The 27,998-nt window shown below is 50.4% G+C and overlaps 1 protein-coding gene across 55 annotated transcripts in view; it reads left to right on the top strand.

The window, feature by feature from the left end:
• The window catches only part of Zmynd8 (zinc finger, MYND-type containing 8), a 100,635-nt gene that overhangs the window by 59,738 nt on the left and 12,899 nt on the right, over positions 1 to 27,998 (top strand). For 27 of the 55 annotated variants that reach the window (NM_001431536.1, NM_001431534.1, NM_001100838.2 and 24 more), the window contains 7 exon segments: positions 7 to 488; positions 7,533 to 7,679; positions 12,796 to 12,948; positions 15,146 to 15,655; positions 19,868 to 20,272; positions 22,404 to 22,594; positions 26,614 to 26,694. In NM_001431536.1, the coding sequence (NP_001418465.1) occupies positions 7 to 488; positions 7,533 to 7,679; positions 12,796 to 12,948; positions 15,146 to 15,655; positions 19,868 to 20,272; positions 22,404 to 22,594; positions 26,614 to 26,694 (1,969 nt within the window). 55 annotated transcript variants of the gene reach the window in all.

The following is a 27,998-nucleotide window of genomic DNA, read 5'->3' as shown; positions in this document are numbered from 1 at the left end:
TCCTAGAGCCTGGGTTCCAGTCAATAATTGCTACCTCATGTCAAAAGAAATCCCCTTTTCTGTGAAAAAGACTAAGAGTATCTTCAACAGCGCCATGCAGGAGATGGAAGTTTACGTGGAGAACATACGGAAGAAGTTCGGGGTTTTTAATTACTCCCCGTTCAGGACGCCCTACACCCCCAATAGCCAGTACCAAATGCTGCTGGATCCCAGCAATCCCAGCGCCGGCACTGCCAAGACAGACAAACAGGAGAAGGTGAAGCTCAATTTTGACATGACGGCGTCCCCCAAGATCATTCTGAGCAAGCCCCTTCTGAGCGGGGGCGCGGGCCGCAGGATCTCCCTGTCCGACATGCCTCGCTCCCCCACCAGCACGAACTCCTCTGTGCACACGGGCTCCGATGTGGAGCAGGACCCCGAGAAGAAGGCCCCATCCAGCCACTTCAGCGCAAGCGAAGAGTCCATGGACTTCCTTGATAAGAGCACAGGTCAGCCCCAGTTGGGAGAGTTGGGTAGGAGGCCGCTTGGTGCATTCTGGCGTCCTTGGATGCCTCAACCGTAGGTGCAAGCAGGCAGGCACCGCCAGACCCCAGAGATGAGGGCTGTATCCGAAGGCCAGCGGCGGCCATTCTTAGACGTGGGTGGAAATGGCCACAAACCCTGAGGGGCTTTCGTCCAATGTCAGAGCCTCTTGGCTCTTCAGAACAGTGCCCTGTGACTACGCTGTAGTTGAAAGTTTAGTTTTTGATACCTCTGTGTTAGGCTTAACTTAGATGTTAAGCAAATCAAGGTCAAAATGGGTCCCCCGCCCAGTTACCAGACCTCCTTCAAGGTCACTGTCTATAATTGTAGGAGTCCCACTCAGCCCATGTGGCTTTGGGGAACATATTTAATGTGTTTATTATGCCTTAGTCTCCTCACCTTTACCATGGCAACCGTTACTGGCTACACACGGAGGCCCTGCTGTGTGTAGGCTCGGTTGGGAACAGAATGAGTCAGAACCCACAGTAGGACAAGAGCAGTGACCAGGGCAGTGTTGACTGGAGTTATGTTTCCTGGTGATCTCTAATGTGCCGTCTCCAAGGATCTGAGAAGAGATGCAATGAAGGGGTGACTTAAGTGATGGCCCAGACTGGTTTGGTCAGGAGGATCCTCCTGCTCCGTCTTCCGTGTGCTGGGATGACAGGTGCACCTCACCGAGCTGCCCATTAAAACCTGCTTGAAGTGAGCACGTCATAAAATAAAAGTGTGTCCCTGTGCAAGCTCCCCCTCGCTCTCTTGTTCCGAACTTCAAAAAAAAAAAATAGAGTTTTTATAGGAATATGAGAATGGTTGTGCTGTTTTAATTTAGTGTCTGTCTTCCCTTGGGTGGGACCGTGGCGTCGAGCTTTGCGGCAAAAATTCCTTGTTCACTGGCAATTTTTTTTTTAAAGACGAGAACTTAGACTTCAAAGTCCCTATTCTAAAAATACACAACCTACTCCCCACCCCCACCCCCCCACCATGCTTGACACTTGCTAATCCCGTAAGGTGGCCATAGAAGGAGCTGCGGTGAGAGCAGGGGCCAGTGTGGTAACCCCAGCATTTGGGAGGTAGGGGCAGGGGGATTAGGAGCCCGAGGGCTGCCTTGACTTCATGAGCTCTTGTCTCAAAACCACTAAAAAAACAACAAAAAACCAAACCCCCAACAAAGAGAGAAGGGGGTGACATCAGATTATCTTACTCTCACAAATTAGTATCCCTTACCGAGTGCCCACAGTAGACACGCAGGGGGCAGTTCTGTATTTTGGTCATGGCTGCAGTTCTGGACATTAATAGCCGAGTTTCAATAAAGCGTAACTGGTGTTGGCTAGTGGGTACTGAAGCTTGAATTTCTTCTTAAGTGCATGCTCTAAGAACTAGAGTGGGGCTGGAGAGACAGCTCAGTGGTTAGGAGCGCCGGCTGCTCTTGCAGGGAACTTAATTCCCCTCACCCACATGGCTCCTGACCATCTATAACTCCAGTTCCAGGGGATTGGGATTTGACGCCCTCATCTGACCTTGGGCATGCACGTGGGGCACAGACAGATGCAAGAAAAACACTCTATACAGAAAAGAACCGTTGAAATTTTTTGTGTCCCACCCCTTCTTAAATAGCAGGCCACACAGGGACAAGGAACAGATTGGGCCCAGAGGCTCAGAGGTTCTGGTTTGCCAGCTTTCCCTGTAGACTACAAGGATCAGAAGGGACTCTGTCACGTGGCGGATCCTCACAGTCAGACCCTGAAGCCTACCGGCTTCCTCCTCCTGCTCCCTCCCGCCCTCTGCTGTCAGCGTGATGTCAGTGCAGGGAGAGGAGGATGGGTATATTCATTCAGACGCCCACCACCATAGTCAGGGATAGCACAGTCGGGATCAGGCTGGGGTCCCTCCAAAATGTCATAAATGTTCCCATGCTCTAAAGTAGAAAAAACGTGTAGGCGGCTTTCAGACTTCAGAGTGCCCTTTATGTGTACGTATGAGAATTTAGAGCCTCATTCTTTCTCTTTTTTGTAACTGGGTGTCACTGTTCTTAAACTCACAGAGATCTGCCTGTCTGTCTCCCTGGTGCTTGGATTAAAACTGTGAAGCCTCTGTGTGTATGTGTGTGTGCGTGCGCGCGTGTGTGCATGAAGGTCAGAGAACAGCTTGGGGAGGTCAGGACTCTGCCTCTACCCTGTGTGTTCTAGGGGATCGAACCCAGGCCATCAGGTTCAATGACTGTGCCATCTCACTGGCCCCAAGACTGTAATTTTCTTTAGAAGACTCATCCTTTGTCCATTACCCCCACAAGCAGATTCAGCTTTCAAGCTGTCCTCTATTCCACAGGGAGCCTGTAGCTGCCACAGCCCTGGATTCCCCCTGCCTTTCACAAAGTGGTTTCGAAACCCCCACCCCACCCCACCATGGGCCACTTGGGCAGGCGGGTTTCATCAGCCTTCAGCGTTTGCTAACTGTTTCCTAGAGACCCCGCCGAGAATGCTAAGTGTATTATGGCACCGTCCTGAGCCCACAGACCCTCCTGAGCTAATGGTGCTTCCCACCGTGGGGGTTGCAGTCAGGGAGACATGAAAAGGTTTCCACAGACTCCACTTTATTGTGAAATCAATAGTTGTCATAAAATGGCTGTCCATGACAAATACTAAGTCACTAACTAACCCTCCCTCCCATGGCCAGCTCTCCTGAGGAGTTACACGGCATGCCATTAAGTTGAACCTCAGGCACTTACCCAGTCATGAAGGGAACAGACTGATTGACAGGCGATGGGGTCGAGGGACAGCAAAGATCCTGCGTCATCTTGACCTGCTCTGAGTGTGTGCTCTGGTGTGCCGGTGAGACACACCTCCACGGGTGGCAGTTGCACTTGGGGTGTGTGCGTGCGTGTATGCACACTTCTGCATTAGTGTGGAGGTCAGAGGACATCTTGCTGGAGTCATTTCTCACCAGCATGTATTAAACTCAAGTCATCAGGCTTGCCGGGAAGTGCCTTTACCCGCTGAGCCATCCTGGTGGTGACCCCAGGTGACCTTTGATTGGAGGCCTGGGCTAGCATGGCTGGTTTGTGTTTTGTTAAAAGCCCAGTTGCTGCTACAGCAGGAGAAGCTTCACACAAACACTTCATTGCCAACTGTCCAGCCTTTTTATGTAATGACTTTTTATCGTGTGTGTCCTGTCTTCTAGCATGCTTCTGTGGTTGTGATAAAATACTGTGACAAATACACATGTGCACACATCATGACAAATACACACAAAAATTGGCAAGCAATAGCCTCACCCTTTTCTTTTTAATCAGAGGGGGAGTGGAGTCCTGGGCTGTGTGCAGCTGTGGCTCTGTTTGGGGTTCACTCATTTATTGTTTTTTGAGGCAGCAACAGGGAGGCCTCACTCTGTAGCCCTGACTGGCCTGGAACTCACGATAAACCCCAGGTTGGCTTTAAAATAATTCAAGATTTATTTATTTTAATGAGTCTGGGTGTTTTGCCTGCGCCTATGCACGCTGTTTTGCCTGCAGAGGCCAGAGCAAGGCGTCAGGGTCCTCTAGAACTGGAGTTACGGATGGCTGTGAGCTACCATGTGGGTGCTGGGAAAGCAGGCCTGGGCCCTCTGCAAGAGCAGCAAGCAGGTGCTGTCAACTGCTGAGTCGCCTCCACAACCCTAGGCTAGATTTGAACTCACAGAGTCTGCCATCAGAGTGCCACCACAGCTGACCTGAATTTTTTTCACCATGCTTTGATCCATTGTGTGTGCCTGAATTGTGTGAATTTGTCATTGGTCCATGTGGCGTCGTCGGAATACAAACCTATGAGAACCAGTCCTCTCCATCATGTGGCTCCCAGAAGGCACCTCAGGTCCTAACTGATGGCAACTGTCTTAACTCAACTGAGTCATAGTCAGCCTGCGTTTTTAGTTTTTAAACTTGAGCTTAGAGGAACCATGGCGCGCTGGGTTGCTCTGTGCGCTGTTGAACCTTTGTTTTGTTTGGGCTTCTGTTGCCCTTCATGCTTGGACCTCCTCATCTCTCTAAAGGCCCAAGCAGAGTCCTGCTATTACCTCTTTGTTTATTACTGAGTGCACAGCTAGAGAAGCCTTGGTTTCTATCCCCAGGGGCGGTCCTTGCCCTGAATCTTTTTTAAGCTACCACAAACAGCAGTGAATGAATTATTTAAAATGTTCTTGTAGTAGCGATTCTGCTTAAAGATGCCTCATTTGGGGCTTGATGTCTCAATAAAGGGCTTTTCTTGTGGGCATGGGGACCTGATTCACTGCTTGGAAGCCATGTAAGAATTTGAGGTGTGGTGGTGTGTGTTTGCTTGTAACCCCAGTGGTAGGCAGGAGGCCACCGGGTCCCTCGGGCTCCCCACCAGCCAGCCTAGTCTGCTCTGGGGGTGTTCCAGACTGAGGAGAGGCCCTGCCTCAAAACTGAAACAAGCAAACTGTAGGGAGTACATAAAGTCACCACACATGTGCATGCAAATGTGCACACGTGCCCTTTCTGCACAAACACAGGTGTACACATGGCTCGCTTATTCTCACTTCTGCACACAGCAAGCACTTTGTCTGGCTTCTGTTTGTTGCTGTCCTGTGGCAGTAACAATGATCACCCTGGCAACAGCCCCAGGGGAAGGGAAGACTGCCTACCTGGCTAGTAGGCCAGGCAGACTGCTAGTCCCTATGGTAAAATAGATTTAATATTTACCAAATCTCAAATTTGTTGTGCGCTGGCCTAGTGGCCATGTGTCTGATTGCTGTCCCAGCTCCAATTCTAGAGGAGGGAAAGGCTTTCCCTGTTTGCTCCATGATTCAGATGCTTCTCAAGTCAGGAGCAACATTTGAGGCCAGACACTAACTCCTTCTTTCTAATGTTTAAGGCTTACTTTAAAAGTGCTTATGCACACAGACATCTGAGTGCATGTATGTAAGTTGATGCGTACACCACATGCATGCATGCATTACCCGTGGGAGTCAGAAGAGGATGTCAGAGTCCCCAGAACTAGAGTTAGAGGCAGATGTTTTTAAATTTCGTGTGAACTGGGCTGTGATGGCGCACACCTTTAATCCCAGTACTCAGAAGGCAGAGGCAGGTAGAGCTCTGAGTCCGAAGCCAATCTGGTCTATAGAGTGAGTTCCAGCATAGCCAGGGCCACACTATGCTTCAGCAAAAAACCAAAACATTTTTGTGTGTATTAGTGCTTGCTTACATGTATGTCTATGCACGGTGTGCAAATAAGGCCTGCAGAGACCAGGAGAGCATTAGTTCCCCTGCAACTAGAATCAGAAATGGTCGTGATCTGCCATGTGGGTGCGGGGCACCCAAATCCTGGTCCTCTTAGGAACAGTAACCATTTATAGTCACCGAGCCACCTCTGCTGTCCCCAGATAATTCCTCATAGTGGGGATTTTCCTGTCCCTTGTGGCTTATTTCATAACTTGTGACTTCCGTGGCATTAGATACCTGCTGCTTCTGCCCACGTCCCTGGTCATGGCTACTTGAATGAATTGTGTGTTACCCAGTATGTACTGGTGAGGGTGGCACAAGGACTGAGGACCACTGGTCTCCATGGAGAGGAATGCCTAGTAATAAAACGGGAAGTCAGCAAAGTCAGCGACAGCAAGAACTCATACTGACTTCCTGGATGCCCAGTGCTGACTGCTCAGTCAGCCTCACTGTAGCCCGATGGGGGTAGGGGCTTTTGTTGGCCTCGTCAGGCTGTGTCCCTCTTCCCAGGGGAGCCACAGACAGAGGCACCTAACTCCCAGATGATCAGTAGGGGCTTGGATTTGAACCAAAAGTGTCCACCTTTGAGTCCAGGTCTCTCTAGTCTTGAGCCTTTTCCTGTAGCTAAAATCACAGGAATGAAGGGTTCGCTCAGGGATTGAGCGTGGATCCGGCACTTAGGCACTTACTGAGATGCAGGTTTGCTCCCCAGGCTTCCCATCTCTCTGGTTCTGAGGGAGCCAAACCTTATGGGCTGAGTGGGTGCCTGTGCTCACCACCACCCCACCCTACCCCCATAGATAATGCAGAACCAGAGTCATACCTACCCAGCCCACTGCAGCAGCTTTCTTCTTCAGACTGGGTCTGCCAGCAGGGCTGGCTGGCAACCTGCCATGTAGCTGAGGATCGCCTTGAACTGATCTTCCTGGACCAGCTACTGGGATTTCAGAACTGCACCACAGCAAGCCTCCATTTTTAGTCTCTGCTGGTGCCTTGCTTCCTGCCCTCTTGTGCCATTTGTGACTTCCTGTCAGGACCAGATCTCTACAACATCTCCTCACTTCAGGCCAATTGGCCAGGTGCTGTCTTGTCAGGGCTCAGAAGCGATGCTGGGTGGTCTCGAAAAATATGTAACTGTGTGTGAGGGTTAATGTCAAGATCGGGTGGGTCCTTAAGAAGCCCTTAGCCCTGCTAAGTGCTTTTGGTCTTTGTTCTCCTTGTTTGGCCAGTTGTTTTAAGTTAGATTTGAACACCTCAGGCGTGGGAACATGGTCTGTCCTTGGAGGAGTCTGACCCTCACTGAGAAAGAAGATAATTTGGCAATACCAATTCTCCCTCCACCTGATGTCCAGTTTGTTTCTCTGTACCCTGAGAAACTTGAGCCAGCGTCTGGACCTCCCCAGGGCTGGTCAGAGGCAGATGGGGCAGGCTGTGTGAACAGCTCCCTCAAACTCTCACCGATGGCTGCCACACATGCCAGCCTGCCTCCCACCTGTGCACACAGCATGAGGAGTTTGCTCATGCGTTAAACCTGTGAATGGGCTAAGGCAATTTCAGTGGCAGCTTAGCCTTTCAACTTAGAGTCCCCAGCCCAGTAGCCCATGCTAGGTGAAAGCCCTTTGTTGGCAGTTCATGGCCACCCATCTTACCAGTCCTGGGTCCTCTCCAGGATGCAGAACAGTGCTTGTGGAATGAAACACCTTGTCCCTTCTCTCCCGTTCTCAACCCTGAACCTGGTGTGGCTTTATTGGTTTGCTAATGTGTAAAACCAGCTTCTAACCGTGATACACTTTTCCAGCGTCTCCAGCCTCCACCAAGACGGGGCAAGCAGGGAGCTTGTCCGGCAGCCCGAAGCCCTTCTCTCCACAAGCGCCAACGCCCATCATGACGAAACCTGACAAGACCTCCACCGCCACCACCGGGAGCATCCTGAACTTGAACCTGGGTCAGTGGCGTTTACATAAGTGTGTGTGTTTGGCAGTGGTGCCCACCTCTGCCCTTTGTCCTTTCCTCAGTGGCTCTTAGACACTGAGCTCCTCTATTCTGTCTGCAGAAAATGTAAAAGCTTTAGTGGATAGAGGGGTTAGGGGAGATAAGGAGGAACAGGAGGGGTTTCTTGGGCAGCTGGTTGGCTCACAAAGGTGTTTTACCACAAACCATTTTGGGCCAGTCTTTACAAGTAATTCTCGTAAACCAGTTTTGCCCTGTGTAAATATATGTGACTGAAGCAAGTTTTATGAGTCTTACTGTTTTGGGGTGGGTTTTCTGATAGTTTCCATTCTCTTATGAGTATGGGTGTTCTGCATGAGTGTCTGTGTGCCACATGCGTGTCTATTGCCTGTGGCAGGCAGAAGGGATCATGTCCTTTCTATCTGGAGTTGCAGATGGCTGTGATCTGCCATGGCAGTGCTGGGACTTAGTTCTGGGCCTCTGTAAGTACAGCCAGTGTTCTTAGCCTCTGAGTCAGCTCTGTAGCCGTTCCTCATTTTTTAAAATGTGACATTTTCATCTGGATTGAGCTTGCCTTGCGGCTCAGACCCTGGATCTCATGATCCTGTCTTTACCTTTCAAGTGTTGTGGTTATTGTCATGTGCCACCAGGCCTGGCTCCACTTGGTGTGGTGTGTCCGTCTGTCTGAGAGAGACAAGGTCTATCCATGGAGTGCTTGCAGTTAAATTCCATGCAGCCTAGGGTGGCCTGCATCCCAGGGAGCAAGGGGCAGGTTACAGTTCTGAGTAATTGAATGCTGCCACCTTGTGGTTAAAGCCCAGAGATGTAGCTTATCATGACCTCATCAGAGACCCACCCAGCCCCAGTGGATCCGGAGGTTGACAGCTGGGCTTAGAGTGTCCAGATGGAGCAAGGTCCCTGGGCCACTGGAATAGGCAGAGATCAGTAAAGGGAAGAGGAGGGGTAGGAGGCCAGAGAGAAGCCACCGGCAAAGGAAGCAACTCCAGGGGTTTCCAGATACCGTGGGCTAGAACATTCCTTGGTGGGGAAAGAGGCGTATGGTGTCCCATGACAATGAATTCACAGCGCCATCCAAGCTGTGTCACTGGTTCCTAGGGTGACAGGACCAATGGCCCCCAAGTGTAGTCCAGTTTACTCCCTTGCCTTTTATCTATAGCCTGGCTTGAGTTGGACATTCAAGGTCCTTGCTAAGACTCCATCCAGAGGCACCAGCTGGTTCCTCACTTGATTCAGAAGGGGGACCAGCTTGCTGCCTCGGGGACATTCGTTATTCTAGAAATGTGGTTTCTTTTCTCGGGGCCTCCTCCCACCTTCACACTCTGAACAGAAGCACTGTGGAACAGAGGCGTTCTCATGGTGACATTGCCTCTCTGCCAATCACCTGGCAAGAATAGCTCCTTCTGAAAACCAGGAGCCCACTGGGCATCCTTGTGATACCCCTGGGTTTTCTAAGCATGGCTTGAGGTGTGGGTGAGGTGTGGTGGCTCTAAGGAATCCATGAATTTTGTCCTGTCTCCCCTCCAATAATTCTAGGGTTCATATCTCATCTCAGTCAGTGGGGGTGACAACATTGGATACATGGGTGGGTTCCTGGGATGGGATTTTAGTCTCACATTCAGGGGCTCTGCTAGGGACCCTGAAGAATGCTGTACGTGGTGGAAAAGGTTGAAGGGTAGAGGGGAGGGCAGTGATTTTATATCCGCCCATGTGACATGATCTAGAGTGCTGGCCACTGATGGTGAGAAGTCACTGTCCAGCTAAACAGGGAACTGTTTAAGACAGCACAGGAAGAAAGCCACATTGGAGACATACATGTGAGGCAAACCAGGGATTGTCTGGGTTAGAATAGAGGGTTCAACTATAGATTTGGGGTGGCTTATTTAATCCCCTCCCACCATGTAGCCTTGAACTCGAGATCTGCTTGTCCCTGTCTCTTGAATGCTGGGATTAAAGCCCCTCTCTCCCTCTTTCTTGCACACACGCACATATGCAAGCAAACATTTTTGCGTGAGTATGCGGAGGCCAAAGGGCAGCCTGAGGTATTGTTCTGTCCTTCCAGGGCCCAGGTCCAGACCAGGGTTGGTAGGTCTGGTGGTGAGATGCCTTGCATGGCTGACCCCCCTCGCTGGTCTTGTTTTTTCTGAGACAGGTTGTTGTTTAGTTCACACTGACCTGGAACTCACCGTATAGTCGTGGCAGGCCTTGAACTTGTGGCCCTCCTGCTTGTCTTTGTGTCTGTGGGACCGGGACAACCCAGGATGGTGGCACTCTGGATAACGCCATTGTGCCCATGTCCTCTGGCAATGACAGTCCTGGGAAGAGCATCACTGAAGGTCTGAGCCCCTGTGCCCATCCCTTTCCCCCAGGGGACACTGCCCCATGCCTTCCCTCTGCTCTTTGTCTGTACCTCTGGATCAGAAGTCTGAGTCTCATCCCTGGTAGTGTTTGTCCTCGAGGATATGAGTGCCCCTGGCTGGAGGGAGCAGGCAGCGGGAATTTTCCACCACTGTACCAGCAGGAGAGCACACACACTCCCCACCACTGTGACTATGACTACCTCAGCCCCATGTCTTCAGTACCAGTGTCAGCACCTCAGGAGAACCTGCACTCACATTCCCATCTCTCTTTCTCCCCACCCCAAGGCTCCCTACCTCTACCCCTGGTTTCCTTTCCCTAGAATGGGTTGCCTTTTGATGCCAACCTAGGAATCTTCCCCTGCTGTGTTTCCAAGGTCCTGATTATCCCTGTGTCATTTCTGGGCAATCGGAAGCCCTCATCCTTACTTATGGGCACGACGTAGTTGTCCGTTCCAACAGTTTAGGCGTTTCTGCCCTCATGGGCGGGAAATCTGTAGAGAAGAAGGGGCCTCCTGGGCTTCACATTTAGAGATGCTGTCAAGTTGCCCCGTGAAGGCTGTTCAGCTCTGCGTTCCCTTGCAGAAATGGAGGAGTGCACCTCTATCTAGCGTGGCTATTCATTCTACAGGTTTCCACTTATAGCCAGAGCTGAAACATTCAAAACGCTGCTAGCCTGGGGGAGCTGGAACCCATCCGGTAGAGAAGGGAGGGGAGTCGCCTGCCTGTGGTAGGAATAGGAGGTGCTGCTGCTGCTGCTTTCTCCCATGGAGGAGAGGAGAGATGCACCCCAGCCAGCACTCCAGGATGGCTCATTATGTCTGGGTTAAGTCTCTGTAAGCTGCCCTCAGACTTGATTCCAGCTCCCCTGCATTGAGCAACCTGTTCTTATGAGATAAAATAGCTTATTGGCCAGGGGTGCCTTATTTTGTAAAATGGGTACTTTGGATTATCATATTAAGAGTTTAGCCTTCGAGACCTAGGCACACACTGTAAGCCAAGACTGCCCTGTTTGCTGTGTAGACCCAGCTGTCCTTGAACTCTTAGCAATCACTCGCCTCAAAGGTAAAGCTAAGGAAGTGTCTACTCACAGATGTCTGCACTGACACACATGTCCACAGCCACACCACCAGGCCAGGTCTGGCTCTTTTCCAAGACGTGGGCTCACAGTAGTTAAGGCAAACTGTTTCCTGGTCCCAACTTGAATGGCCCTGGTGCCCAGCCCTCCTAGAACTGCTGAGGTAATTCCTTAGGGTGCTTGGGGACAAAGGTGTTCTCCTTCTCTTTCTTTGGAAGACTTAAATAAACATTGTCTCCTCAACTCTGAAAGCCCCCTGAAGCATGCTTGAGTGTGCTCACAGAACACATGGAGAGTCAGCCATGAAGATGGGTGTTCGGTCCAGAAGGTACAAGAAGACCTGGTAGTGGGACTTGCTTCCCTTTGATCACATACTTAGCTGATCCCAGGTGCACACAAGAACGTCTGTGTTCAGACACAGACTTGTGGGGACACGTCTTGACTTATGAGAGTAGTGTCCCCACCTGCTGTGAACATTTGGTGCATATGTGTGTGTCCGAGGTCTTGTGTGTTTGGGGGGTGTGTTCTCTCCCAGTGGGGGCATCACTGTGGTAATTAATGAGTTACAGCTGTTTGGGGCTTTCTGCCTGTGCACTGTGGGTTTGCAGGGGCTGAGGGAGCTCTATGATGTAGGGAGAATCTTGTGCCACAGGAAGGGGTCTGTCTTAGGTCAAAACCAAAGAGGGAATAGTTCTTCCTGTCTAGCTCTCCAATGGCTTCTGAGTGACTTCTCTGACAGTGGTGGAGGCAGGCCCTGAGTCTGTGGAGTATCAGGGAGGCAGCTCAGATCCAGAGGGAACAGGCTTGGAAGTGTTTCTGTTACTGATAGAATCTGGGATCATCTGGGGGGGGGGATTTGGAGGGGAGACTGGGGAGAACAGGTCAACGGAAGGACCTTTCAAGCCCCTCCGAGAATCTCCGTTCTTTGCCTCCTCACCCCCCTTTCCCTTGGTTTTGGGCACTGAGAAACAATTCTAACAGTGAACTCACTGGTCTTTAGAAATCTGGTCTAGCTGGTCCAACAGCCAGCACTTTGCCAGAGGTAGCCAGGGAACCGGAGACCCGAGCGTCAGGTCGACTTGGCTCACCTGAGAGGACTTTTCAGCCCAGGTCAGTACCACAGGAGAGTCGTCCCCTGCCTCTCCCCAGCTGCCCTGGATGCTTACACCCAAGCTAGAAAGCGCGGGTCTCCGAATTCCTATCTTTTCTTTTTTCAATCCTTAGCCAGCCTGGGAATGAAAGTTAAACGTCTGGTTTGGAGGCTGCAGGGACATGCTCAGGGTGTCTGTCCTCTCCGTGCTTCTTGCTCGAGGGAAGCTCTCTCTAGATTCTGGCTAGGCAGGTGCTTCCCTCACATTAATTGTGTTTGGATAGATTATTGGCAGCCTTCTCGGTGCAGCTGAGCTCCCCGAATGTTACTAGCAGTTGGGATAAGCATTTTCTATACTCAGTCCATTGTTTTGTGGGGGAAGTAACCACGTGTTTCTCGTTGCTGTCCACTGCCACCATGGGCACGCTGTTTTCTCTGGGCAGCTGGGTGCTGTTATGGTCGAATATGAAAACTTAATTAGCGCCCTGCTCACCTGAGCGGTGGTGGGTGGTGGTTCTCTCGGAGGGTGAGAGCCCGGTCTGACTGAGGATGTGCTGGTGTCTTCCAGATCGAAGCAAAGCCGAGATGGACCTGAAGGAGCTGAGCGAGTCGGTCCAGCAGCAGTCAGCTCCCGTCCCCCTCATCTCTCCCAAGCGGCAAATTCGAAGCCGTTTCCAGCTCAACCTGGACAAGACCATAGAGAGTTGCAAAGCACAGCTAGGTGGGTCCCGGCTGCCTGCCCTGCGGGTACTCGTCTTGGGGATGCGCCGGGATAGAAGGAGGCGGAACTCGCTGTGACCTTACCAGCTGCCTTGACCTCCACCTGTCTGGATATCAAGAATGCACTGCACCCAGAATTACCTCAGATTTGCTATTTCAGGTTTTCCAAAAGGGGCTTTGAATTCAGTGGAGGGTCTTTCCTGGCCTGAGAATGTCAAGTGTGGGTGCAGAAGCACCAGCGTTCCAAGTTTGCCTCTAAACTCAGAATGCTCTAAATTCTGCATTGCTCCTGGATGGGGCTTACAAAGGCCAACCCTACAGGTGTGGCCACCCACGTCACTCCCTCCCCTTCCAGCCTGCACACCACACACACTTCACCTACCGGAAGTCTTGGTGACCTCTTCTCCGTTGGCTGTCATCCTGTATCCCTTTCTTGTCCCAAAGCACAAGGGGTTCTGTGGTGGGCCTGCCCTCTATGGAGGCTTCGAAAACAGGGAGACGATCTTATAGGGATTTGCCTCTCTGTGGAAGCTGGTCTTATGCATCTAGCTTATGTTCTGGAATACTCGGTTGGCTAGTAAATTAATCCAGGGGGCCTGAGGAAGAAGTGTTGAGCAGTAAGGAGTCCAGGAGTGAGGGTCATCCTGAGAGAGGGGTCTCTGGTGTCAGCTGGTACCCTGGATCCTTAAGTGAGGAGGGAGTTACAATTAGGGGGTGACCAGCGGGTATCCTTGTTGTCTAAGATTTTTAGGATCAAAGCTCAGGCTCTGACAGCGGTGCCCAGCTGTCTCCCACAGGCCAAATGGGTAGTGGTGAAGCAGAGAAGGAAAATGTATTTAATGTACTTTAAAGAGAGGGCTGGAGGTTCCATAGCCTAGTGATCCTGATCAGGATGTGGCCCTGTCTGTCAGTGACCCACCATTGTTTCAGTTCTCTCGTCTGTCTCTCTGGCATGACATGTCTTCCCCACAGACAAGTTTTCTGGTACCAGGCATCTGCCTCACCTTTGTGAAATGGCTGGGGAATGGGGACCTTTGTTTTAATCCTGAGACAGTACAAGGGTGTCCGGCTAAGGCATATCTTGCTGGCACCACTGTTCTCCTGGTTAGGGTCCCTGTCCTGACAGGATAGTGAGAGGCAGGGATTGGAGAGCGATTCTGGGGTCTGTTTCTCTTGCATCCTTCCATAAAGCTCTATTATTTCTTGTAAGAATTTCCTTAGTTTGTTTGTCTCATGGACCCACCTCGTTCTGCTAAGCCCCCGTGTCTGTGTAATAGTCTTCAGCTCCATCTTAACTCCTTAATGAGTAGGCCTCTTGCTCAAAGTCCTCTAGATAACAGTTCCTCCATCCGTCCATCCGTCCGTCCCCGATGCTCACCTACCAGTAGTACAAAGCTCTTGACTGTGCCCTCATTAAAGACCTCATGTGTGTTGGGCCCTGGGAGAGGCAGATACAGTTCCAGTGCCTCTGTGGGGGGGGAGGGTGGATTATGTGAGCAGGACACCTGCTATCCTGTGCCTGCATTCTTTGATGAACATGTACTGGTGTGATTTCACCGTGTCCCCTTTGTGAGAAGGACGGTGCGTTCACGTAAGCACTTGAGTAGCACAGGGAACTTGCTTGGCACCAAGCTACCTAGAGAAGATCTACCCCTACTTAAGGGGCTTGGGTGTTTCTCTTCACCCACCTGTGGCTTGCTACTTAGAGGCTGGCACCCCAATTTGGCTAGCTCCTCTGTTCTGTGAATAGTCACCCCTGCCTTGATCCCTATGTGGAAGTTCTCCATTTCTGAATTCGGTAGAGAATTCTAATCTGCAAAAGGCAATGCATACTACCGGTAAGCTGCCAGCACTGCCCAGCTAGGAAGTGTGAGGGTAGATGCGCTTAGGGCGCTTAGGGCGAGCAGGTGCCCTCCCCCACTCCCCAAGACCCTGGCCTTCTGGAGCTGCCTCATTAAGCTTGGGGAAGCCCAGCCATCTTGTTTGGGTCCCAACTGGTTTGTGCCTTGACATTTGGCTTCTCCAGGCCTCCATCTTAATGCCCCCACCCCCATCAGTCACCAGCCTCACAGAGTTTCAGCTTTACAAAAACCCCGACAGTCTGTAGCTTCTCTACCTTGTTCTCACCGAGACGGTGACGTGTTTCCCACCTGTCTTTGCTTGGCGGCTAAGCTGTGCTGGTTTCCTTTTGACCCCAGGCATAAACGAGATCTCGGAGGACGTTTATACGGCCGTGGAGCACAGCGACTCAGAGGATTCGGAAAAGTCAGAGAGCAGCGACAGCGAGTACGTCAGCGACGAGGAACAGAAGCCCAAGAATGAGCCGGAGGACCCCGAGGACAAGGAGGGGAGCCGGGTGGACAAAGAGGCCCCTGCCATCAAAAGGAAGCCCAAGCCCTCGAACCAGGTGGAGGTCAAAGAGGAAGTGAAGAGTAACTCGCCCGTTGGAGAGAAAGTGGACCCCGCACCCGCCAAGGACAAGGCCAGCCCCGAGCCCGAGAAGGACTTTGCAGAGAAAGCAAAGCCATCCCCTCACCCCACGAAGGACAAATTGAAGGGAAAGGATGAGACAGATTCTCCCACAGTGCACTTGGGCTTGGATTCGGACTCAGAGAGCGAACTTGTCATAGACTTAGGAGAAGATCCTTCTGGGCGGGAGGGTCGAAAAAACAAGAAAGAGCCCAAGGTGCCGTCGCCCAAGCAGGATGGTAAGTCACACAGGCTTTGACTGGTGTTTGATGTTGGATTAAGCCCTGGCCCTTGTGTGTGGTGGTTGAGCACCTGACCACCAACCCTACGTGACGGGAGGTGCAAAAGGCCATGCTCTATCTGCATACGGCCCTGCCTGACCCCCAATACTGAGAACCAGAGAAATACCCGTTTCTTGTGAAGTTCGCTTTAGGTCTGCTTGCTTAAGGGTTTCCCATGGTTCAGTTTGGCCTTGAGTTACTTAGCCAAGGACCTCTCCCATGTGATAAGATGATAGGTAGTCACTACCTTATCCAGTACTGGTGATTGAACCCAGGGCCTCACAGCGAGGCAGGCACCATCCATGAGGAATTGTGCTACCGTTAAAAAAAAAGGGGGGGGGGATTTCATTCATCGTCTACTCGATGTGACGGTCTGTTCATGTGCATTGAGATATCCTAGCCCCGGGTGTCTCTGGAATTTCTTGCTCCTTACAGTGAAGGGTGGTGTAGGTGCAACTCTGACCTCTAGCCACTAGATGGCAGGAGCATCCGTCCATCAAACGTGCCTTCCCCTAGTGGGCAAAACCTACCAGGCTGAGGACCACAGCCTGAATCTCTTGAGGCTTATGAAGTACGTCAGTGGGTTTGCTGGAAACCTCTCTGAAGGGGCTGGTTGAAGAGCGTCCTTCTCCTAACAGAGTCACAGCGAGATTTTGACTGGGCGGGTGGGTGCTGGAGGATGCCAGTAACATCCAACACCATTTAAGATCCCGCGTGGTCCATCTTATGCCGAGGGGTGGCACTCCTGAGGTACAGGGTGTGCTTGTGATGGGCAGCCAGTCTTCGTGTTTTGGTGTCTTGTTTCTGATAGGAACTGATCGATCTCTCCCCGTAACCTGGGGTAAGGCAGGAACCACTGTTCCCCTGCCTTGCTGTATGCCAGACTTAGAGCAAGTTCTTGATGTGTTTTGAGAACCTTTTCCCCTGTTGCGTGCCTATTTGGGTGGCCTGGAATCTCAGTCCTTAATAAAGACCGATTTCCTGCGACTGAGGAAAAGGGAACAAGATATCTGTGATGAGGGGCTGGAGATGGAGAGATGGCTCAGCAGTTAAGAGAACTGACTGTTGTAGCAGAGGACTGGGGTTCAATTCCCGCACCCACAAGGTGGCTCACAACCATTTGTAACTCCAGGTCCAGGGAATCCAGCAACCTCTTCTGGCCTCTGTAGGCACCAGGCGTGCAAGGGACACAGAATAGACATATGTACAGTGAAAACATTCTTACACATACAATAAAATAGCAAAACAAAATAGAAAAGCTAGGATAGATCTTGGTCGAAGGTAAAAAAAAAAAAAATGGGTTGGGGATTTAGCTCAGTGGTAGAGTGCAAGACCCTGGGTTCGGTCCCCAGCTCTGAAAAAAGGGAGGAAAAAAAAAAACTTATCTTGATGGGGGAGGGTGGGAAGCTTGAGTTTCCACTGAGGCATGCTGAAGGCCTTAGAGATCTGTCTGGAGTAGAGAGCCTGCTTGTTAGATGTAACCTTTCCTCCTTGTAAGGACTGTAGGACTCTGCTTCTCCTGTGACATTCAGAACCTCCTATTCTTTCTGAAACAGGCTTAAAAGAAAGTGTGTGCGTGTATATATAGGTGTGTGTGTGTGTGTGTGTGAAAGGACAACTCAAGAGAATCGGGTCTCTCCACCACGTGCATCCTGGGAATCAAATTCAGTGCAGCATCCTTGGCCAAGTTCCTCTGCCCACTGAAGGACCATGGAATGCATCCTTTGATGGATTTGCCTTCTGCCCTGGCTTAGGGGAAAGGTTTGATAGACAAATAAGAACTAGGGTAGGTGTGGTAACCCAAATTTCAAATCCCAGCACTTGGAGGTAGAGGGGCGAGAACAAGGAAGGAGTTCAAGGCCAGCCTTGACTACTTCAGACCCTGCCTCAAACAAAACCGACCAAGCAAAACAAGCTGTGCAGACTCTGGGGGGCGGGAGGGTTGTGAACAAGAGCTTTCACTATGGTTGTGAGCTTCCTTTCCCATCAGTGAAAGCAGAAAGACCCACGGAAAATGGATCTGACGGTTTTAAGAAACGATTAGCATTCTGACAGAGCTGTTCCTGGATTTGATGTCTAAAGGAAACAGCCGGGATCCAGCAAACCCTGAGCGATGGTAGATTGAGTTAAAGATGAGTCTAGAACACAACACAATCAGAGCGCAGTTTTCCAAGGTCCGAGGCGAGAAACTTACCTCAATAACCCAGAGTTCCCGAGATGCCCCTCGACGGTGGGTGGATGGTCTTTCTCAGAGGCGACACTCAGGATCTCTACAGCTGTCTTTCCTTCCCTCTGGCTGGTCCTGAAGTGAAGGTGTTGTGTAGTGTGGACACCCAGCCCAAGTGTGGATGTAGACCAAGCCTTTACAGCCAGCGAGCACCGTGACCACCCACCACTGTGGGCGTTCCCACCCTTGCAGGGCTTCGAGTTAGGCTTTACAAATGCAAAACTCTGACCTCCAGTTTAGTAATTTAATGGGGCCGGTAGGTAATCTGCATTTCCTTAGAGTGATCCACGGCATCCTCCAGAGTTCTCTAAGACAATTGAATTTCCTCGAGCTTTCTAATCCCCCCCACCCCAGAATTCTCCTCATAGAAGAAGTCATGGAGGAGATTTCTGGAATTCATCCTACTGAAGAAATTTCCATATTCTTGGGCCGGGCTGGAACACTTGTTTCTACTACTGTGGTGTACTGGGAAAAGATCACCAGCAACCAGGCACACCTCACGGAGCTGGTGAAGAGCAGAACTGACTTTTTGAGGCCCTGAAAGTGACCAGGCTAGTTAGTGAGGATGGATGGGTTCTTGTCACCAGCTCATAGAATGGGCAGGTTCAAAGCTCCTGTACCCAGGGCAGACAGGGTCTGGTGTCCATTGGGCCAGCCAAAAGGACCAGCCAGCCCTGCCTCTCTGCAGCTTTCTCACTGGCTTGACTGAACTCTGGTCCTTAGAGGAGTGGGATGCTCACCAGGCCAGAAACTTTCGCCTCAGAGGAGACGGCAACTCTACTCTTCCATCCTCCCTTGGCTTCTTGTAACCCAAAGGTTGTTCAAGATCCTATCTAGAACTACCATGTGTTTTTCTGGGTGATCTGAATCTAAAGGGAAGGACAAACATCATCCTCATGTCATGCCAAGGAGTAGTGGTCCAGGATAGCAAAGTCCCCTTGTAACCATGTCTGGCGTGTGTTTTCTGAGCACCCTGGGTGGGGTGGAGTGCAGGCTGGCACCATCTGCAGCTCCTAACATCTCCCCTTCAGAAGCGAGTTGAGTGCCCCAGCTTCTCCACTGACGTGCCATCCTGCCCTCGGTCCTGCCATCCCGAAACTTAAGCCTAGGTAAATGCAGACAGCTAGTGCCCCACCATGAGCTACATTCCCCAGGCCCCAACTTAATGCTTTTAAGAAAACTTTAAAAAAAAAAAAAAGTTAAACCTCTTTAAGACTTAAATTTGCTGGGCATTGGTGGTGCATGCCTTTAGGGAGGTAGAGGCAGGCTGAGTTCAAGGCCAGCCTGGTCTACAGAGCAAGTTCCAGGACAGCCAAGGCTACATAGAGAAACCCTGTCTGGGGGGTGGGGGGAGGACCTCAACCTGACCGTTACAGGCTAGGAAATCCAGTATTTTTGCTCTCCATGAAGGGCTGTGGCAGATACATCTAGAATGCAAGCTAGGCTGGGCAGGAAGTCAGGCTGAATGTGCTGGGGGTTGGGGAAGTTCTCAGGCCTGGGGCTGAATTCCTTTGTTAAATGTCCAGCTGCCCCTCCCAGTGGCTCTGTCTAGGGGAAAGTAGATTTGGTGTGCACACCTTGGACTGCAGGGCCAAGTACACCCTGTTGCTTTTCTAGCTCAAGGGCTCCTCGTCAGGAAGGGCTGTTCCTAGTACCGACTGCTTGAGCCGCTAGTTAATGGCTGCTCTGAAGGGGTCTTGCTCTCTCTTCTTCCCCCAGAAGGCTTGTAACTTCTTGATCTGGGATTCGAGCTTGCGCTCAGTGAAGTGTAATTCACAGCTGTCGCAGAGGCCATGTTTGTCCTTGGGGCTCCATGGGCCCTCTTGAGTTCCTTCAGCAGTTCACCTCTGCTGGGTTTGACCCAGAACTGCCCTGCTGTGTTTAAAGTCCCTGCTCAGGAATCCAATCCAGTTTCTGCTTGTTTCTACTCTGCCTGGCTGTAGCCATAGGTAAACCGCCACCACCCACTCCGGCCGGCAACCAGTCTCCCCCAGAGACGCCGGTTCTCACCCGCTCAGCCACGCAAGCACCTGCGGCCGGGGTCACCGTGGCTGCCACCACCAGCACGATGTCTACCGTCACGGTCACAGCGCCGGCCACCGCCGCCGTCACCGGAAGCCCAGTGAAGAAGCAGAGGCCGCTCTTACCGAAGGAGACTGTCCCAGCCGTGCAGCGGGTCGTGTGGAACGCATCAAGTAAGTTTCAAACGTCCTCCCAAAAGTGGCACATGCAGAAGATACAGCGCCAGCAGCAGCAGCAGCAGCAACAGCAGCAGCAACAGCAGAGCCAACAGCAGCAGCCTCAGTCTTCCCAGGGGACAAGATATCAGACCAGACAGGCCGTGAAAGGTACCGCGCCCCCTTCTGTTCTCTGTGGCGCCCACCCCCTTTTTGCCACGTCAACAGGAGAAAGGCCACCCCCCTCATTTAATTTTCCCCCCCACATTCCTTTGTGTCGTGGTCGACGCAGGTCTTGCCGTCCCATTTGGAATTATTTTTAACAACTCTTTGCCTGATTTTTTTTTAAATATTTTTCCTCCCGTTTTATAAATGATACGTGTTTCCTCCTTACAGAGGGGACAGAATATGTGTGTAGGATTCCAAATGCTAAATGTGGACCCATTTGCCATCTATGTCACTGTCCGCCCTCCCGTGACAATCATTAGTTGTTGTGCCGCCTCTCCCAGTGCATGCATATATGTTTGTTTTTATACCATATAGTATTAGGCCATAAAATATTACCTCTTTTTTCTTTCTTTTTTTTTTAAGCAAAAGTGGTACCATTCTTGTTTTTTTTTCCCCCCCTCCCCACCCATCAGCATGTTTTAGAGGTCTGTCTGTGTCTTATTCTTTTGGACTGCTGTGTAGTATTCCCTAGTTCATTTAAAGCGTCCCCCTGCTAATGGGCATTGAGGAGGCTTCTGTTTTTTTCTCACTATGAGATAATGCTGCAACGAATATGTCTTTGCGAAGTGCACCTTGTGAGCAGAATGGAACCTCTAGGCGCTTTGTGGGAAAGTCTTAATTTTAGAGTGCGAGAAATCAATAGGGGCAAAAACTGGTTTCCTTCCAAACTTGTGCTCCGTCCGGTGCTAAAGATGAGCCAGCCTCGGAGAACTCAGTGCTGGAGGCCCGTCTCCGTCCTGCAGCTGATGGCTCCGCCCAGTTGTCTGAGCCCAGTGTACCCAGATCCAGGAGCGCTAGTCTAGGTCTTGTTTCTTGTGGCAAAGGAGCTTCCTCCACGTCCACTCTGTTCTCCCATGCTCCCGCCATCCAAGCTCACCCCGGTGAGGTGACAGGCCAGTCCCAGGGACAAGGATTCAAGGCCAGGTGGCTGGAAGGCCTGAAAACCTGGACAGGTTGAGAGTGAGCTCAGTGGATTAGGACAACCCCTCGTTGGAGTCTTGTTTCCATGCAAGGTTGTCCCCGGCAGATAGGGTAGGTGGCTGCAGTGCCCAGACGTGGCGGCAGTAGAGTCCTAAGCTTCCAGCTAGTCCTGTGTCAGGTTGTTAAGTCATATTTCCACAGCCAAGGGCCAGTTTTAATCAGTAAAGCACCTGGGACAGACTTCAAGCTTCATACTCCATCAACATGCCTTCCGGCCAGCCCTTTGGGTCAGACTTTGCTCAGTAGAGGCTTTTGTAACCACCCGCTCGCTGAAATGGCTAAGCCTGGGTTATAATCGCGCGTAGCACATCGCATTTCCAGCCGCAGTGGCAAAAAGACTGACTTCCATGAGTGTGGCACCGTTTTCGCCATCCATTAAAATGATAGGCGTTGATTTTAATGAGCACTCCGCTTTCGGACGTTTCAAGTTGTGGGGTCACGGGTGTAGTCCGGTCGTAGAGTGCTTACTCAGCGTGCACAAAGCCCTGGGTTCAGTCCCCAAGACTACAAAAACCAAAAAATGTCAAGGACCGAGACTTTAATGAGTGGTGGACTCTTACTCCCCTAAGGCCAGAAGTGATTTTAATTAGTAGAACACTGGTTCTGCCGAGCCTGGTTCAAGGTCTCCAGGAGCGGCTGGCATTTTCAAAGGTATATAAAGGGTAACTCAGACCTTGTAATGAAAGCAGAGGGTCTGTGTGTGTGTGTGTGTGTGTGTGTGTGTGTGTGTGTGTGACGTTCTCTGGGTTTGCCAATGATTAGCCAAGCTCTTAACCTTCTCATAGAGATGGAAAGACTGCATTTGGCTGTAAATTCCTTTTGGTAGCCTGGTGCTTCAAGGCTAGATTAAGTCACCTAAATTGTACAGCCTTGAACTCTTCGAGATGTTTGCCTTTGCTCCGGTCCTTGTAGTGCAAGGTTGGCGTCTAGTTGAAGAGAGAGCTCAGAGGAGCCCGGCTCAAGCTTAGGCGAGGTGAGGCACTCCTAGTTCAAAAGCTAGGAGGGTGAGAAGAGCTCCCTCCCTTACCCGGCTGGCTCTGCTGGGATGCGTTTCTCCAAACGGGTGGAGTGACCAAACCCTTTGCTTTCTTAGCTGTCCAGCAGAAGGAGGTCACCCAGAGCCCGTCCACATCCACCATCACGCTGGTGACCAGCACACAGCCGGCAGCCCTGGTCAGCAGCTCGGGCTCTGCCAGTACCTTAGCGTCTGTGATCAACGCTGACCTGCCCATTGCCACTGCCTCAGCCGACGTGGCTGCGGACATTGCCAAGTACACCAGCAAAGTAAGTGGGTGGTGCCGTGGCTGGGGTGGGGTTGCTGGGGCGCTGGCTTGGTAGTTTGTAAAAAAGGCTAAGTTGCTGGCTTTGCAAGGGTCTGCAAGAGCAATTTGCATTTGAGTCATCTTGAGTTAATAGTTTCATCCATGTCTTGCTTTTTTCCTGGCTAAACCAGGGTTTGGAATGTGCTACACAAGCTCTTTTAACACTGAGTGTGATTCTGGATTCTGTTTTATTTTGAGGTAGGGTCTTCCAACGTAGTCTAGGCTGGCCTTGAAGAGCTCCTAAGCATCTGAGATTATAGGTGTGGTGGCCACCACTCTGCCACCTGGCTGTAGACCAGAGCTGGCTTTGAACTAGCAGAGATCCACCTGCCTCTGCCTCCCTGAGCTCTGGGATTAAAGGTGTGCACCATTGCCACCCAGCAGGTTAGTTAGGTTAATAGAAAACTGTGGACTGACTGGTTGTAGCTTGGTATTTCTTGGGAAAATGTGAACCCTTGTCTGTTTGGCTTGCCGGGAGAAGGGATGCTGAGCTGAGAGTTCATTGTGACAGCAGTAATCTAGTGATTACTGAATAGTGATTACTGGATAGCAGTTCAAGATATGAGGGCACAGGTGAGAAGAGTGGAGAAATCTGTCTCTCTCTCTCTCTCTCTCTCTCTCTCTCTCTCTCTCCCTCTCTCTCTCCCTGTCTGTCTGTCTGTCTGTCTGTCTGTCTCTATCTCTGGTTTACTTAACTCTCAAAAACTACTGTATAGCCTAGCATGGTCTTTAATCCATGCTGGATGATAGGTGTGAGTCACTCTACCCAGCTTGGGATTTTTTTCTCTAATAATTCATTTTTATATGTATGGGTATTTTGCCTGCATTCAGGGTCAGTGTTGACAGCATCTGGGTAGGGGTTCAGGTTAGACAGAGTTAGGGTTGGAGTCAGACAGTGTCCTAGTCAGAGTTGGGATTAGACAGATTTGGGATTAGACAATGTTAGGGTCAGGGTTGGGGTCCGACAGAGTTAGGCTCAGGGCTGGGGTCAGGGTTCAGCATATCACACTGTGTGATTCTTTTCTTCAGAGGTCGGAAGAAGGAGTCAGATCTCTTGTAATTTGAGTTACCAATGGTTGTGAACCATCGTGTTGGTGCACAGGACTGAACCTAGGTCCTCTGAAAGAGCAGCCAATGTCCTTTTTCTTTTTAATTAATTTTTATTTATACGAGTACACTGTAGCTATCTTCAGACACATCAGAAGAGGGCATCAGATCCCATTACAGATGGTTGTGAGCCACCATGTGGTTGCTGGGAATTGAACTCAGGACCTCTGGAAGAGCAGTCAGTGCTCTTAACCACTGAGGCATCTCTCCAGCAGCCCCATAGCTCACATTGGGCTGCAGGTGAGCCTCTAAGGCATTTTAATGTATAATAATCTCTAGGGCATTTTAATCTAAATTAATATCGTCTAGCTTCAAATGAATGAGACTCAAACTATGATTTATTTGTTAGGCTCTGTGCAATTATGGGGGTGGGGAGGGTTATCCCTAATCTAAATATCTAAAGTATTCTGGCTATGTCCTCAGCTGTGCTCCCCAAATACTTGCTGTTTGAGATTTTCTGGGTTCATCCTGCTCTTAAGAGTATGGTGTTCTGGGAGGCATTTCATCCTGTCACATGTTGCTGGTCCATCATGACTACTGGCGACCTCTTGTTCTCCATGTCCTCTCTTCCTCCACACTCCTCGCTCCCTCTGTACATCCTCCTTTCTCCTCTCCTGGTGCCTACCAGGGACTCCCAGCCCCTTAACTCAAACTCCACCCCCCTCTATTACCCCCCAGGGAATGACTGTTGCCAGATTTATTTAACCAATAGTTTTAAATTGGGAAGCCAGGTTTACACAGCCCCAGGAATCTATTTAGCATTTGAATGCAGAGCAGCACCAGACCAACTCCCAGTAGGTTTTTGGGGGGCGGGGAAGAGCCCAGGGCCTGGCCCATTGTGGGTGGTGCCTTCCCTAGGCTGGCCGTCCAGGGTTCTGTAAGAAAGCAGCCAGTAAGTAGGACCTCTCCATGGCCTTTGCATCCTCTCCTTCTTCCAGTCTCCTTCTCTGGTTGAGTTCTTGTCTTGACTTCTTCCTTTGATGATGAACTGTTGTGGAAGTGTAAGCCAGTTAAAGTCTTTCCTTCCCAAGATGCTTTGGTCGAGGTACATTCCGTCACTGCAGTAGAAATCCTAAGGCAGTAAAGACAGGGGACGTGGGTCCTGGTTTTGGGTGTGTGTGTGATAAAATGTTCTAGAGTTGTTTGTGCTGTTGTTGTCTGGGTAACTCCAGACATGCTAAGAACCATTGAATGTGTGTGTGTGCCAGTCCGCACACAGCCACTCGAGTGGAAGCCAGCAGAGTGCACCGAACCGCACCTGGTGAAGTGGGTAAGGCATTAATTATTTCTCAGTAAAATGCACTTTTGGGTCAGAAAGATGGCTCGTTGGATAAAGGTTGTGCAGATGTGGTGTCTTAGGTTTTATTGCTGTGCAGAGGCACCATTGACCAAGGCAACGCTTATAAAGGCAGCATTTAGTTGGGGCTGGCTTAGGGTTTCGGAGGCTTAGTCCGTTATTTTGGCAAGCATGGCAGCATGCGGGAAGACGTGGTGCTGGAGAAGGAGCTGAGAGTTCTACATCTTGACCCGAAGGCAGCAGGAGACTGTCTTCTTTGCAGCTCGGAAGAGGATCTCGAAGCCCACTACAGTGACACAGTTCCTCCAATAAGGCCACACTTACTCCAACTAGGCCACTGCCTGGGCAAGCATATTCAAACCGCCAGATCTAGGGACCTGAGTTTGTTCCCTGGAACTCATGTAAATGGTGGGAGGAGAGAACTAGTTCCACAGATTTGTCCTCTGACCTCCACTCAAGCTCGGCGGCATTTGCATATCTGCGGACTTATGCGTCCTAACAGTAAACTCTTTTTTTCCTTTTTAGCCAGGCAGTAGTGGTGCACGCCTTTAATTCCAGCGCTGGGGAGGCAGAGGCAGGCAGATCTCTGCATTTAAGTCCATCCTGGTCTACAGAGTAAGTTCCAGGACAACCAGGGCTACATGGAGGAACCCTGTCTCTAAATGCCCCCCATCCCCCAATTTATTTTGGTGGGTGTGATGTACCTTAGTTGATAGAATGCTTGCCTAGCACAATGAAGATCTGCTCTCCAGCTCTACCACTGATCTTAAAACCGGATGAGGTCAGCGGTCAGGGGTCAGGGGTCAGGGGTCAGAAGCTCAGTCACCAGCTACATGGTGAGGTAGAACCAAGTAGAGACATGAGCTCCGGACTTGGTGAAAAGAAATAAACAAAAAGAAAAAAGAAAAAACCTGTTTTGAGACAGGGATTCTCTGTAGCCCTGGCTGTCCTGGAACTTGATCTGTAGACCTGTCTGGCTTTGAACTCAGAGATCTGCCTGCCTCTGCTTCCCAGAGTTCTGGGATTAAAGGAGTGCGCCACCATCTGGCTTTATATATATTTATATATATATATATATATATATATATATATATATATACACACATATATACATATATATATACATATAAATATATATATAAATAAAAAATAATTAGAAATAAATAAAAACGCCACAAGGACAAAATAACCCCTTCCTTAAACCTGCTGTATTTGCTCAACAAGCCACGTGGGGGTAGAATTCACTCTGGGTTTCTCAGCTTAGCGAGGGACTGGCCTGGACACTGCAGATTCTTTTTTTTTTTTTTTTTCTTTTCTTTTTTTCCGGAGCTGGGGACTGAACCCAGGGCCTTGCGCTTGCTAGGCAAGCGCTCTACCACTGAGCTAAATCCCCAACCCCAACACTGCAGATTCTTTACTGACCTCTGGCTTCTACCCTTGGTTACTAGGGAGCTCCTCCCTGCTGTCTGTCAGCCGTCGTGACAGCCTGAAGCACCAGGGTCTGGGAGGGACACTGGCTCTTCACTGCGTGTGGGCTACGTGGGTGTCACCTGCTGAAGCGGTTTTTATCTTTCCAGATGATGGACGCCATAAAGGGGACTATGACAGAAATCTACAACGACCTCTCCAAGAACACCACTGGGAGCACAATTGCTGAGGTCAGCGGCAACTGGGGAATCCCCACCCATTCAGGGCTTGAGCCTGGGCTGTGGGAAGCTGGAAGCCCCTCGGGGCACCTGGAGGGTTCCGGCTGTGAGCGTGGGTGGACTGTCATCAATGGGTGGTCAGGGAGGCTGGCCCTGCCTCCTGCCTATATCCTGTCAGATCACAATGAGATGGGCCACCTTTGGTTTATGTGCGGTCAGAGCCATAGTCTTCTTTCTCCTTTCCCCTGGCCCTTTTTACCCCAGCACTTCTGGTGTAAGAATTTGTGTGCCGGAGGGAGGCACCATAGCTTTATGAGTAAAGACAGTGGTTAACATGCTGAATTATTTACTTACAAAGTCACCTCTTGTAAGTAAGTTGTGAAGCTAGCTAGCTTGCTTGCTTCCTTTCTTTCTCTTCTTTTTCTAATTTTTAAAAATTTATTTATTATATATGAGTACACTGTCGCTGTCTTCAGATACACCAGAAAGTGGGGCATCAGGTCCCATCACAGATGGTTGTGAGATTCGGTTGCTGGGATTTGAACTCAGGGCCTCTGGAAGAACAGTCAGTGCTCTTTTTTTTTTTTTTTTAAAGATTTATTTATTATATATAAGTACACTGTTGCTGTCTTCAGACACACCAGAAGAGGGCATCAGATCTCATTACAGATGGCTGTGAGACACCATGTGGTTGCTGGGATTTGAACTCAGGACCTCAGGAAGAGCAGTCAGTGCTCTTAACCTCTGAGCCATCTCTCCAGCCCTAGTCAGTGCTCTTAACCATTGAGCCATCTCTCCAACCCATGAAGCTTTCTTTTATTTAAAGACAGACGGACAGATGGACACACACACACACACACACACACACACACACTCACACACACACACTCACACACACACACCCCCTCCCCTGTACTCCCCTCTGAGGCCACTCAGTAACCACCCAGCTGCTGGTATCTATGTGGATCATTTGGTGCTAGCAGTGGCCGGTAGTCAGTCACCAGGCAACACACAAGGCGCAGGATTTCTCGAAGGCTGGCAGTAAATCCCAAGCAGAAACACTGGTTTTCTTTTCTTTTTTTTTTTTTAAAGACTTTTTTTTTATATTTTATTTATTTATTATATATGAGTACACTGTAGCTGTCTTAGACACACCAGAAGAGGGCATCAGATCTCTTTACAGATGGTTGTGAGCCCCCATGTGGTTGCTGGGAATTGAACTCAGGACCTCTGGAAGAGCAGTCAGTGCTCTTAACCACTGAGCCGTCTCTCCAGCCCAACACTGGTTTTCTTAAGACAACAAGAGAGGACAGCAT

The sequence above is a fragment of the Rattus norvegicus genome, chromosome 3 (assembly GCF_021556685.1).
Source record: "Rattus norvegicus strain SHRSP/BbbUtx chromosome 3, alternate assembly SHRSP_T2T, whole genome shotgun sequence".
Classification (NCBI taxonomy): Eukaryota; Metazoa; Chordata; class Mammalia; order Rodentia; family Muridae; genus Rattus; species Rattus norvegicus.
Note: the sequence above shows the minus strand (reverse complement) of the source record. Positions and strands in the feature narration are given on the sequence as shown.